We start from the raw sequence: 15020 nt of genomic DNA, 5'->3' as shown, positions 1-15020 counted from the left end.
CTTGTTCTGTGGAAAAGATCAACTTATCCCACTTGACTCCTGCCTCTTCTTCTCCCAGATAAGCACCTTCAACTGTTTATTGTCCACAATGTCTCCTCCTGTTGATAAAACTATGCCTAACCTGTATATTGTTATTTTCCTGAAACGCTAATACCACCTAAAACGCGGCTTTTCAGCGCTTCTGTGGATCCCTAGTGATATCTGCATTGCTTACTGTACTTATTTCCTTGTTTCACTTAAAAGAAAGTTACTGTTTGTCGTTTTTGCATTTAAGTTACCTGTAACACATTGCATTTAAGTTACCTGGCACTTGCTCACTAAAGCAATTATATAAGTCAGCACTAAAAAATTAAAAGCACTACACCCTCACAAACTCTCCTTGAGTACCTTGTTCCCCATTGGCCCTCGTTTTCAATTATAAAGGAATTCCCAATACTATTCTAGCATGTCCAAAGGTCAGTTGTCAATCTCCTCTCCGGTCCAGCTGGTGAATCTGGGAATCTTGAGGCAATGTTACTACTGCCTCATGTACACAGACAACCCTCTCCTCCTCCCAACAAATTCCAACACATGTGAGAGATGCTTCCATACAGCCAAACTGGAGGCTAAGCTCTCTCAACTCAGTACTGGCATAACCAGTCAGGAGGAGAAGGAAACCACACTCACTACAATTCCAGTCTCACATAGACCTACCACGACAGCAAACCAAACACATAAACACACAAAAACATACTAGGAGGCTCTAAATAAAAATCTGCCTAAGCAGCAGATACCTCCAAAGCAGACACCCACGCAACCGCTACCCCCAAAACAAAACACGGGCAACACATAGCTCACAAAGCCAGTGTGCCGAACAGTCACAGCCCTTAAGGCTAAACAACACACCTGATACACTTGTAATAGATGACTCTATCGTCAGGCACACTGACGTCCCGCTCACCAGGCTGAACAAGGAGAAGGTCACGGTGAGCTGCCTGTTGGGTGCTAGGATCCGCCACATAACACAAGCATTCAGGTCACTCCAAGGCAAGTACAAATATGACTCAGTCATTGTCCATGCTGGTGTGAATGACCTGAGACGTACCTCCCTGGACTACATGAAAAGAGACATAGAGGAGCTCTCTGAGCATGTGGCCCAGGCCGGTATGACCCTGACCTTGAGTAGCATCTTACCCTCACCAAGAATGATGCCACAATATGAAGACAAGATGATCAATTTCAACAATTGGCTTAAGTATTGGTGTTATTCAAAGGGGATCCAATGCCTGTCAGCCTGGGATGACATGCTCAACAAGCCAAGATGCTTCGCTAGGGACGGCTTGCACCTGTCACCCCTGGGCTTTTGGATATTGGCAAAGGCTCTTGCTACCCCCATAGTGCCTTTTTTAGGCAAGGCTCAAAAGACAAACCCACTTCCATAGGTATCACAAGGGATAAGAAACTAAGAGTAATGCTACTCAATGCCAGAAGTCTAAACCTCAAGATGCACGCACTCGAAACTCTCCTTAGCATGGAGAACATCGATATCTGTGCAGTAACAGAAACCTGGTTCAAGGCTCCCGAGAGCTCCCCAGCACTACCAGGTTATACCTCATACCATGCTTTTCGGCCCCAAAACTTGGACCGAACCACAAAAGGAGGGGGAGTATCAATATTCGTCAAAGATGCCCACACCTCCAGGTTGGTGGCACAGCACGAAGCATCAGAGACTATCCATGTGCAACTAACAGTGGGTAAAACTGCCTTCCAGTTTATAGCCTGCTACAGACCACCCTCCCAAACCCAGGAACCCCACTCGGCCTTCCTGAGAACACTGGAAAATATGAAGGTCTCTCTAAACACCATTATATTGGACGACTTCAACTACCCAAACATAGACTGGGAGCATTACTCTAGCTCCAACACCCTAGCCCAAAGGTTCCTAGAATTTATAAACTCAAATGCTATGGAACAACTTGTTACCACTCCCACAAGAGGGGAAAACATACTGGACCTGATCATCACCAACATGGGGACTCTATGCTCCAGACCAGAAGTGTATCCCTCACTGGTAAGATCAGACCATAAACTAATCTCACTGGATATTCACATCCCGACCCCACCTTCTGCCCAGAAAACCACAGTGAAAAACTTCTCTAAAGCAAATTTCACACTCCTTCAAAGCCCCTGGGCCTGTGGAAAATATGGCCCAGACCGCAGAATCCTTTATAAATGCATTCTATGAACACCTTCAGGAATGCATGGATCATGCAATCCCAAATAAAACCAAGACCCAATCCTCCAAAGGCAGACGTCCTGTCTGGTGGACCCCAGCCATAAACAAACTATACAATAGAAGGAGGACGCTACTAAATGATAGAGCAAAATCCCAAAAAGGAAAGGCATCTCTGATCAGTATTAGCAAAAAACTACGGGCACTCATAAAATCATCTACGGCCAGCTTCGAGAGACGAATTGCACAGGACACTAAGGATAATCACAAAGCTTTCTTTAGTTATGTTAGGAACCTGGGTGGGAATTCCCAGATATGCTCAGAATTAGTCCAAAATGACAAAAAATACACCGAACCCACAGACATTGCCAACATCCTAGCTGACAGGTTCAGAGCAAACTTCTCCCCCTCTTCCCCACCAAAAGGGCAAATATCTATCCCAGCAGAGTGCTGCCCCCCTGACATCTCAGATGCTCAGGTAAGAGCCGCCCTCTCCAAAGCAAAAAACACAGCATCAATGGGACCAGACGGTGTCCCGGGCTGCGTCCTACATGAACTCCAAGAAGAGCTAAACCCAAACATAAAACTACTGTTCAATCTCAGCCTTACTACAGGATATGTACCCAAAGAGTGGCGTACAGCAACAGTGGTCCCTCTCCACAAAGGTGGTGCCTCAATGGGTCCTGGAAACTATCGCTCCATAAGCCTGACTAGCTTGGTCTGCAAAGCTATGGAAAGGATCATCATGGACCTCATAAATAAAGATATTGAGGACCTACAGACACTGGATCCTACCCAGTTCGGCTTTGTTAAGGGCAGATCCTGCCTCTTAAACCTGGTTGATTTCTTTGAAACAGTCACCAAGGCCATTGACGAGGGGAAGGTGGTCCACACAGCCTACCTGGACCTCGCAAAAGCCTTCGATACAATACCCCACTCGGGCATTATATATAAGCTCACCAGCTTAAATATAAGCCCCTATGTCACTAGATGGGTTGCAAACTGGCTCAAGGACATAACCCACATGGTTAGAATTGCTGGAGCCATGTTAGACTCCAAACCAGTTACAAGTGGCATCCCACAAGGCTCAGTTCTGGGACCTCTCTTGTTCGGTATATATTTCTCGGAGGTACAGGCCAACACGGAAGGACTGTGGCTGACCAAGTTCGCAGATGACTGCAAACTGGGCGCCATGATCGACTCTCCAGCCGACACAAGCATCCTCCAAAAGGGCCTTATAGAAACAGACAACTGGTGCCAGAGCCATGGCCTCAAGCTAAACGCCAAAAAGTGTATAGTCATCCCCTTTGGCAAAAACGAAGTGCACACAAATTACCACATAGGTGGTAATCCATTAAGTACAGAAGTAGTAATCAGGGACCTGGGGACCCAAGTTGATAGCAGTCTCTCATTTGACAACCACGTGGCCAAAGTGGTTAGAAAAACATTTTATATAGCCCACCTAATCATGAAGGGATTCACATCTAGATCAGGGGAGGTCATTGTGCCTCTTTACTCATCCCTCATCAGGCCCATAATTGGGTACAATGCCCCTTTTGGGATGTACCTTACCAGTCACCTGCAGCAACTGGAAAGACCCCAAAAGTACCTCACCAAGAGGATCAAAGGGCACAAACAGATGCCATATGCTGCCCGGTTAAAGAAACTCCAGCTCTACTCAGTGGCATACTGCCTGTTCAGGGGCAATCTGTGCCTGACGTATAAAGCCATGTCCAACCCGGAATTAATGGACATGCTGCACCTCAGAAAATCCAAATCCCATCGAGCTACGCGCTCGAGAGACTTGAACCTCAGCACTGAAATAAATAGGACATGCTGGAGGGACAGATTCATAACCCAGAGGCTCCCTTCACTCTGGAATAAAATCCCAGTCCAGGTTAGGCAGAGTCCCTCATTGACTCTCTTCAAGAGGAATTTTGATGAGTGGATGGGAGATCGTAGGTTTAACCCGGGTATCACTTCTGTGTCACTGTTAGACAGAAGAGGCACAGTATACTAACCTCGAAAAAGGGCATAGCAAAATTAATTTAAAATGGGTGGTGAAAGCCAAACACATTCTGGCTAGGCTTATAAATGCCCTAGGGCAGATAGCCTAGTACGAACCTATGAACCCATGAACCTATGAACAAGACTAAAGGAACCAAACACATTTTTACTCCTTGCATCTTGCTATCTATAGCTATAAACAAAAGCTTTCAGTTTCTCAGTTTTTGTATTAACTTCTGTTTAGCCTGTTCTCATTAACTGCCATGACAGAATACTTTTTAATCCATACTCCTAAATACCTCATTTTATCTTATCCTCAAATGTGGGTACTGCTGGACCAATTTTTGTGTTGTTACATAGTTTACAAAATTAACCTTTATTTTATCTTTAACAATTTTATATCATGAAAAGACTTGAAACTGTCTCAAAATGTTCAACACAACTGAGTTTTCCTTTTATGGTTTGATCAGAGAGAAAATAATATTGTCTGTAAATGAAGCAAACTTTTATTACTATACCGATTATATCCTTATTTTCTTTGCCAATGGCTCTAAATATAAAGCAAACAACACGGGGGAAAGAGGACACCCCCTGCTTGATTCTTATATTCAGACATAACTTGTCAGACAGGAACTATCTACTTTAAATTTGGCCTTCAATCCCTCATATAGTCTCCTAACTAACGTTATTATTGTATCAGGGAATACAAATGCTTCCACCGCCCTGCTTATAAAATCCCAGCTTACTAAGTTGAATGCTTTCTCTGCATCAAGACCAACTGACGGGCAGCAATATTTTCTTACACTCTGCTTCCCTCCTGATAAGTCAATGTTGCCAAATGTTTGCATCCTCTCCATAAACCCACACTGATCCATATCTACCAGTTCTGGCAACACCATTGGCATTCTTTTAGCTATTATGAATATAAACACTATATAATAATAATGGTTTTAAAACTGAAATGGGTCTACGTGAATCTCTGGTCTGATGGGTCTTTACTGTCTTTAGGTATTGCAGCCACCACAGTTTTCTTCCAGGATATTGGGGCTTCCCCTTTTAAAATGCGTTTAAAAAAAAAAAAAAACTTCCAGACCTTTATCGATTTCTTCCATCCTACTTTCCAAACTGCCACAGGAATACCATCTATTTCTGGAGACCTTTCTGCAGACTGACTGAACATCATTTTTATTTTATCTCCTCCTATCTTAACTGTTGAGCCTCATCGACCTCTAACACTGGCATACTTGCGTTTTTCATAAATATTTCCATTTGTGCTAACTCTTGATTTCCACATTTCTTTGGTTTATGCCAATTTTCATAAAATTTCTAAATACATCTCAGGATCTCTGGTTATTTATTTACTTTTTGTTAGAGGCTCTGTAAACCTGGCAACAACCCTTTTTACTTTCTGCTGCCTAAGTTGTTATGCTAAAAGTTTTTGTGATCTTGAGTTATCATTAAAAAAAAAGAAAAAAAAAGTTAAACTACTCCCTTATTTTCTCTTTAGCACTCTGCAATTGTGCCTCTACTTGTTCTATGAGATTTCCCTTATTCTGCAAAAACCTATCCTCTGTCAGCCTGTTTTCAACCATTTCTCTTTTTCTTTTATTTCTACCATATTTTAAACTTCACTTTCATTATATCTCACTCACTATAACTTCTGCAGAAATTTCTATCTTCCCTAATAACTCTTGAATAATTTCTACTATCCATTCCTTAAAATTCCTTTCTTTTTAAAAGGTAGGTGAGGAAGTGCCAGTGTCTCATTTTAAGAACCAACAAAAAAGGTCCACATAGTCCTGAGCTCTCAATCAATAAATCCAGAAGTTAAGAAGGCCAGTTTATTGTAACTTATAAGAATGTTAAGCACTTTCATCCATACACTTGGACTTGATCAGAACATTTAAACAACTGCACTTCTTTCCATTTACAGCCCACTAATTACACAATAATTTACCCAATGACTCAAGTTCATTAAAATGTAACAAAATTTTAGAGAGAGAAACTCAGTACAAAAAGTGGCTGGAAAAAATACGTAAAATAAGTGAGCAAAAAAATATTAAAATTTCACATTTGAATTCATCCTATAAAAAAGGTATACAGTAAATAATTAAAACAGGTTGGGAAAAGTAATTGTGTCTGTTTTGTAAAACAAAGGCTCATAATTTCACTGCTCTCATTCTTAACACTGGTTGCAATGAAACATGGTCATTAAGACCTGGTTTAAGTATCCAACTTAAGTTGCCAGAGGTGTTCCCTGTATTCTAATTGGTTTTCCTAAGCTCCTCCTCTGGTATCCAGTAGAACAATTTCTAAAATACCAAAAACTATTTTTTTTAAACCATCACAGGTTAGGGAATGTCTATATAGACCATTGTTGGGGTTAGCCTTTCTCATAACATACAAGTCTTCGTAAATCTTTTTGGCCAGTTTCCTTTCTGTTTTACCCACATAAAAAGCAAAGCACTGATTACACAAAGCTAAGTAAGCCAAACCTGTTGAATTACAGTCCCCTGTCTTGAATGCAATGACTGTTTGGCAATATCTGAAAACTGAAGAGGAACTATACAATCATTTGGGGGACAAGCCCACGTCTGTATATAAGGTACAACAACAATATTAAGGAGGTGTTAGAAAAGGGTAAATAAGTTTCAAGATTAGTCTCTACAAAATGTGGCAGGTGTTCTTATTGCCAATATATTGCTGACATGGAGGTCATTCTTAACAACTACTGTAATTATCACCAGACTATTGCCATCGAACCCACAAGTACAAACAAGTCCAAGTAACTGGCAAAGTACAGTTTTGTAAGTAAACTTAATGTAACAGTAGATGTTCAAATGATTACAGCTGCAGCATACCCTGATAAGAATATAACAGCTTGCCAGCTATTAAAGCTTCAGGGCATCTTCCATGTGCTGAGCTGCCTAAAAAGGCAGGTTTAGAAGCTGAACCCTGCAGAACTTTCATACAGAGATGGGGAGGCTAAAGCTCTGCCAAGGACAATGCTCGGAAAATGAAAATAAAGGTCCTCACTCCGGCAACAAAAACATGTGAAAATAAGGGGGCTGGAGGGAGCGAGCCAATACTACAGCAGTTATCATTTGAACATCTACTGTTATGATATGTTTATTTACATAACTGTACTATGTTTATCACATAGTTCACTGCTGCAGTAGCCTTACTATATGGGTAGATTATGACAGTTTAGAATGACAGGGAGGGAGGAAGAAGAATGGGGGTCCAGGAACCCCTAGAGAATGTTTCTAGCAAAGCCTGTCTTAGGTGTGGAGAAGAAATCTAGTTTATAGTGCTTTGTCAAACTGTGGACAGAGGACCAAGTTGTTTCACCTACAATACTTCTACAATCCAACCCTTTCAAAATGGCACAAATGAAACCAAGGCCCTGGTAGGATAAGCCTGTACTCTGCCTAGGACCTCCTTTGTTATGAAGGATAGAATAAAAGGTAATTGCATGAGGTGACTTGCAAATAGTCTGTTTTGACACAGGTTGTTATTTTTCTTATCTTCACAAGAAATGAACTGATTAAAGTTTCTGAAAGATTTTGCTCCGTCAGGATAGTACCCAAGTTGTCTGTGGATATTCAAAGTATGGAGTATCCTTTTCTCTTTCATTTCAGGTTCTGGAAAGAATACAGGAAGACAGATAGCATCAATGTAAATTTGGATACTACTTTAGGCATAAATGGAGGCTTGGTTCTTAGGAAACCCCATCTTTGTGGAAAACAAGATAGAATTGTTCAATATAAAAGCTTGCAACTCAGATACTAATTGTTTTGACCTCTACAAGAACAGTAACTCTCTTATCCCTGTTAAGAACTCAAGTCAGCCTGATAAGCTCATTCAAATGGAGCAAGAATTACATTTTTCAACACAAAATTAAGATCCCAAGGAGAAGCCACCAGTTTTCTATGAGACTTAGTACACAACACCCCTTTCAAAAACATTTTTATATGTGACTGCATTGAAAGGGGGGATCAAAAGAGCAAAAGACAGTAACTCTCACAAAATGTAGAACCAGAGAAACACTAGCCCTGAATGGGTGGTGGTTCCATCCCTGCACCAACTAGAAAATGTATTCCTCTTACTAATGTATGATTTTCTAGTAGAACACTTTCTTGCCTTCTTTAATACTTGCTAAACATCCACAGAAAAAGGTTCCTAAAAGGTATTAAAATTGTAACACCCAGGCAGTCAACTGCACATGTTTGGGACTGGGACGTATCAAACATCCCTTGTCTTGTGTGACTAGATCCAATCTTTGAGCAAGCTTATGGTAATTGTCCACTGGTCGTTTTCAAATGGGAAAACCACTGTTGCCTAGGTCAGAAGGGAGCCACAATAACCTTTGTAGAATTCTTCTGAATCTTTAGACTGACCCTGAATATTAGTGGAAGGGATAGGAAAAGAAAAATATTTCTTTTCCAGGCCTTATTTCACAGAATCCTTCATCAGAATTTGGACAACTAATTTATAAGTGGAGGCAAAAACAGATATTTGAGGTGCTCCCCTCAGCTGCATCAATTCTCGGAATTCTATGATTCGATTTTCATTCGTGAGGGTCTGTCCTAGTCCTGCTCATCTTGTCTGCACTGGTGGTATGTAAAATGCCTGTAGAATGAGATTGTGCTTAAAAGCTAAATCCTGGGTTACCCAAGGCTAGGCTGCATGGAGGGGTAAGATCATCTCCCCTACATTTATGTACCACATCACTGTAGTATTATCTGCAAACACTTGTAGAGATCAGGAGAAACACAGATGACAAACAGCTGATAGCATTTTTAAGTGCCAATATCTCTTACGTGTGTGTTTCAGCCTTGTTTCACAGATCCTGCACTTTTACCCCCATAAACACTGCTCCCCAAGCAAAGTCTGAGGCACCTGTTGTGACCAACTTTGCTGGTGCTGGTAAGGAGAATGGGAAACCTAGATTCTTATAAATGTGATGCCTCCACCAAAAAAATCTCCCTTTCACAATCCCCAGAATGGATGCCTGAAATGTCAGAGGATATTGAAGTACCACTGGATTTTTCTCATGTGGAGCCTTACAAGAGGAATCACGAAAATCACAGAAGCCACAAGACCCAGAATCTTGAGAAATTTAATGGCTGAAACAACAGTCTGAGAAAAACTTGGGTACTTTTTCCTGTGGAAGAACAGCACTTTAAACTGAGGTGACCAGACGATACCGCAGGAAAACAGTCCTGCGAGGAGGAGTCAGACAAGACTTCTGTATGTTCTCCAGGAACCCTAGTCTGTTTAGGAGATCCCTTAATCAGGTGAGAGATTCCTGACACCTTGTAAAAGGCTCCGCAAAGATAGGCATGTTGTCTAAAGGAAATACATGAATACCTTGCAGTATGCTGCTACTGCAGCCAGACATTTTGTGAATACCCTTGGAGTAGCTGATAAGACTAAAGGGTAATGCAGAGAACTGACAATGTGATCCAGACACAACCTTAACAAATGTCTGAAATCAGGATCCATAGGAATGTGACGACATGCATCTTTTAAAGCTAAGGTCACCAGAAAACTCAAATGGGGACTGAGGGAAAACATGTTGTCAAAGGACATTTTGAAACTATCACAAACAGGTTCAGAAAGGAAAAGATCCAGAACTGGTCTCCAAGAATCTTATTTCCTTGGTACCAAAAACATTCTTCAGTAAAATCTTTCTTCTAATTGAGGAGGAGGGACCACTTCTATCATCCCACAAGAAAGAGCAGATGCTGAATGACAGGAGGGAAAAGAGGAACTGGTCAGGCGGTGGAGGGGGAATCTCGCAAAAAGGAGGGAGAGACTCCCACTGCCATCTGTAATCAAAATTCAAAGTTCAGGGATTGAGCACCATTACACTTCCTAAGTGCATGCTAAAAAATACATGTACCTAAAGTGACATTAACTACATACAAAACTAAACATGGTAAGACTAGTACTTCTTTGACATCTGGAGTAACCAGGAGTGACAGAAGACAGGTGTTAACGTTAAAAACTTCAAAGGGAGACTAGCATTTTTTCTTTACAAATAACTGTCATATATGAAGCATGGAAGCTTTTATGAAACTTATCCCCATATCACAATGCATAAAGTTTTAGATTTTGCAGTAAATCTTGAGCAGTAATTTAACCCAGGAAACAATGCTTTTTGTCCTTACCTCTGGATCCTGCCATAAAACCAAGTATGAGGGCCTTCTCTGGTCGTGTAACCTTGTTTGCTGTCTTGAACATTTCTTGTGCTGCATACATTTGCTCTTTCTTTAAAAATAAGAAGATGCACTTGATTAAGTTGAAGACTGTTCCCAGTACATTAGTAAAAAAAAAGTTAGCATTTCTAGTCTTAGAAATGACTGTTAAATGAACTATTCATTACATGCCACCTAAACTACTAAACTTTCCAATGAAGTAGATACAGGAGTTTATGTGTGAATTTAAATACATAATGACAGTTGCCTACAGCAGAATTTAAGTTCCTACAAGGAAATGCATCTTTGCAATACTCATTGTCATCTGCCACATCACTAATGGCAAGCCTTTATTGTTTTTTTTTTTTTTTCCTAAAGGTCCAGACAAGGTCCTTCAGTATGACAGGGCTGATGGCAGCACCTAAGAAAGCAACAAAGCACAACCAAGTGCAACTTGCAGGAAATAAAGTTAGGAAAAAATGTGCAGAAAAGAAGAACTATCAAAGCAGGTCCTCCTAAAATATTTATCCATGTTACTATTTTTTTTCACATACTTGCCCCTATGGTCCCCATGCCTAAATCAGTAAGTTAAGGCTAGTCCCAGTCCCAGGCAGTTAAAAGACTGAGGAAACCTATCTTTAAAAACTTAACTTTGGAGTCCCAGTTTGCAGGCCTGTGTCTGGCTCAGATAAAATAAACAAACATAAAAAGTCGGACTCTATGATTATTTACGTTCAAATACTGGCAGGAAAATACTTCCAATTTTAATCCACCTATGGACAAACACGTTGCCATCTTTCAACAAGCAATTATCAAAGATTTACATCATCATATCGGCTCTGGGAGCATCCTGAGACAGAATTTGAATAGAGAAGAACAGCAGGCATTAAATGATCTCAAATCCAATACTAATATTATTATTCTCCCTGCTGATAAGGGAGGGGCGGTTGTTGTCATGGACTCCAGTTACTACTGGGCTGAGGGAAAGAGACAGTTGTCTAACACTCAGCATTATTTGAACATGCCTTTGGACCCCACTCTCAATTTTAAGCAGGATATAGATGACTTTTTGCAATCCGCTGTTGAGGAAGGGATTATTAGTGCCAAAACCAAAATTCAATTGACTGTACTGGACCCAGGTAAACAATATTTATATTTATTGCCCAAAATCCACAAATCTTTCCAAACACCTCCAGGTAGACCGATTGTTTCTGGAATTGGTTCAGTCACTGAACCCTTGTCTGCTTATCTAACTGAATATTTAAAACCCTTACTTAGGCACATTAGGGCCAGAATAAAAGACACAACTGAATTTCTGCAAATAGTTTCAGATTCCCAATTGGAACCCCAGTGGTTAATGTGCACACTGGATGTCAAATCACTTTACACCTGCATTCCCCATTGGGCGGGACTGACTGCATTGGAATTCTGGCTCAATAAAAACAAATATCTACAGCCCAGGTTTCAACACTCTTTTAATCTGCATGGCTGAACATGTACTTACTAAAAATGTGTTTTATTTCCAAGATCAATGCTATTTGCAGATCCAGGGTACAGCTATGGGAGCATCTTTTGCTCCCATCTACGCAGATCTCTATATGGGGTATATTGAGGAACATATCACTTATAATGAGGTACACAATCTGTATTTACCCGAGACTGATATTTGGCGAAGTTACTTAGACGATTGCTGGCTTGTTTGGAGAGGGGGCACAGAATATCTTGAAGAGTTTGTCGATTATCTTAATTGTAACAAATGGGGGGTACAATTCACTGTCAACTACAATGATAAAGAAATTAATTTTCTTGATGTACACCTAGAGCGTAAGCACAACTTAAGAACCACGGTTTATAGGAAGTACCCCCAATATAATAGTTTGTTACAAGCCTCCAGTCTCAATCCAAAGCATATTATTAATAACATTCCTAAATCTCAGTTCCTTAGAATTAAGAGAATCTGTTCCTCACAGCAGGACCTTACCCATTGCCATCATGATCTTATCAACAGGTTTTTGGAGAGGGGGTACAGACAATGTCAAATCAGCATCACAATGGGCTCACAATCAACCAAGGGATAGCCTTTTGACATACAGATATAAACATACCAGGAATAGTCAGGATACTCTTCGGTTGGTTACCACGTTCGGAAGGAACACTAGCCATTTCATTGAGATTATTGACAAACATTGGAATATACTCAAAATTAACACACGGCTTGATGACTGGTTGGGCAACAAATGTCAGTTCTCATACCGAAAGGGGAAAACATTAGGTTTTCATTTTTCACACTACAAAAAGATTAGGTGCCAGGAGGTCATTCATCACCAAATGACTGTCAGGGGAGAAACTAGTTGGGTGTTACCCATATGGGCATTGTTCCTTTTGCAAACATGTCTTTAAGACCAAAAACTTTACTAGCAAGAATACAGGCAAATTATTTGACATTAATTGTTTTGCAAACTGTGGAACTGATTGGGTCATTTACTTGGCCACATGTACTTGTCAAGCATTTTACATTGGACAAACATCAAAACAGTTTAGATGTCGCATGTCGGAACATTTAGGAGACATCAGGAATGCTAGAATGACCAATGCTTTGTATAGACACAGCTTGATTCACAACACAGCCAAATTTACATTTACCATCATTGATAGAATATTGGGAAACAAATCTTTCAAAACAGGGTGGCATAACATACTTCATACCAAAGAAAAGAAATGGATAGTCAAATTAGGTGGTCTCTTTCCACGAGGTTTAAATGATAAACTGTAATATATTGTATTTTTGAGTATAATATTGCCATTTATATTTTTCTGCATTTCTAATTGTTTATTTTTTTAGGTTTATTTTAAACACATAAGATCTATTTGCACTATCTTTTAATTATGTTTTTCTCACAGGAAATGATGTAATTTATTGCTTTATTGGATACCATATTTAAATGCAGTTTTTGTACTGCTAATCATGTCTAACCACTGAGGAAAGCTATATGCTGAAACTGGTCTGGTTATAATAAACATTTACTGCTTCTAATTCCTGGTGTTGGCTCCTTTTTTGTTTTTATACAAGTTACTCTGGCCTGTGCATCTACCGTACTTGCAGGCCTTTCGTTGGGCCGCTTTGTACGTTCGGAACCTTGTTTCATTTCAATAAGTGTACCAGGAACCACCTCCCATACAAGGATCTGAGGGATTCCATGTGGGCCCTCTGAGATGAGATGTGGTTCTTCTGAGGTATTATAAATAATATAAACAAACACCAACTGTACAAAATTTTCACTGCTAAAATATCGCACTATGAATTCAAATAAAATAAAAAGCAGTAAAACTCTCTTTTATTCAACAACAGGATAAAGCTTTCGGGTAACACCCTTCATCAGTATAATGAGACATCTTGTTCACAGTATAAATAAGCATTTTTCTAAAAACACATAACACAACCAACCAATAAAAAGTTAATCCATATCAATTAAGTAACATTAATAAAGCTTTAAAGACATATTACTAAATTAAAACATTTTCATCAGCATTTTACTACTGATATTCATCATGTTTGTGTATGACATTCATTTATATTCCTTTTGTTTAGCTACTAATATTAGTATATAAAGCTTTATTAATGTTACTTAATTGATATGGATTAACTTTTTATTGGTTGGTTGTGTCATGTGTTTTTAGAAAAATGCTTATTTATACTGTGAACAAGATATCTCATTATACTGATGAAGGGTGTTACCCAAAAGCTTTATCCTGTTGTTGATGAATAAAAGAGTGCAGCTTTACTGCTTTTTATCTTCTGAGGTATTCACAGTCTGCAAGGCCTCATAGGCCATACTGGCTTCCAATGGGGTCTCAGTAGCATGCAGCTGAGAGGTAATCAGATGTATAGCAGGTCTGACCACATCAGCAGGTACATGTGACTCACAGACTTTGGACTGGGAATCATCTCAGGGTCTCTGGAGTTTCTTCTTGTGGGAAGGGTGATGTTAGAAGCTTGAGAGTTCACCACCTAAGACTGAGCTAGGCTTTTTAATTACTAAATTTGAAAAAAGTATTAAGACAGGATAATCTCAATATGATGGGTTTGGGAACGAATGACTGACAGAAAAGGAACAGAACTTGCAGTTGTGTTCTGAGCCTAGGCAAAGAAGTCACTTAGTGTACAAGTCTTTGTATGGAATCTGCTTACTATACTCACATTCACCCCCTCCTAAATTGCATCTAACAATTTTAAACAGCTCAGCTTTAAGATAAAAGGAAAGGAAGGTTCCTTAATGGGGCATTTATCTGACAAAGACTACTGAAGTAATGTTACCAATGACCAAATGTAGATCAGTTGGATGGGTGCATGACCTGCATTTGGGCTTGCGGTGAGAGTCTGAGGAACTCGCTTTACATACGTCTTTATACCCCAACGCACACAAGCTGAGGTCATACTTTGGATGTATACCCTCGAGAATGTAAAGCTTTGGTACCCTGGCTGGACATCGGCGACGAAAACCCATCTGTGATGAATACTGAAAAACTGACTTCAGTTAGGACATCAGAACTTCCTGATGCAGACATTTTTGTGGGATGCAAACTGATCTGTTTTAAGC

The 15020-nt window shown here is 40.0% G+C and overlaps 1 protein-coding gene across 1 annotated transcript in view; it reads right to left on the bottom strand.

Annotated features, from left to right (window-relative positions):
- NELFA (negative elongation factor complex member A) overlaps positions 1–15020 on the bottom strand; it is a 1417687-nt gene that overhangs the window by 108645 nt on the left and 1294022 nt on the right. The window contains exon 10 of the mRNA XM_044062292.1: positions 10396–10495. Within this exon, the coding sequence (XP_043918227.1) occupies positions 10396–10495 (100 nt within the window). The remainder of the gene's footprint in view (positions 1–10395; positions 10496–15020) is intronic.

The sequence above is a fragment of the Protopterus annectens genome, chromosome 2.part1 (genome assembly GCF_019279795.1).
Source record: "Protopterus annectens isolate FY-2018-M chromosome 2.part1, PAN1.0, whole genome shotgun sequence".
NCBI lineage: Eukaryota > Metazoa > Chordata > Ceratodontiformes > Protopteridae > Protopterus > Protopterus annectens.
Note: the sequence above shows the minus strand (reverse complement) of the source record. Positions and strands in the feature narration are given on the sequence as shown.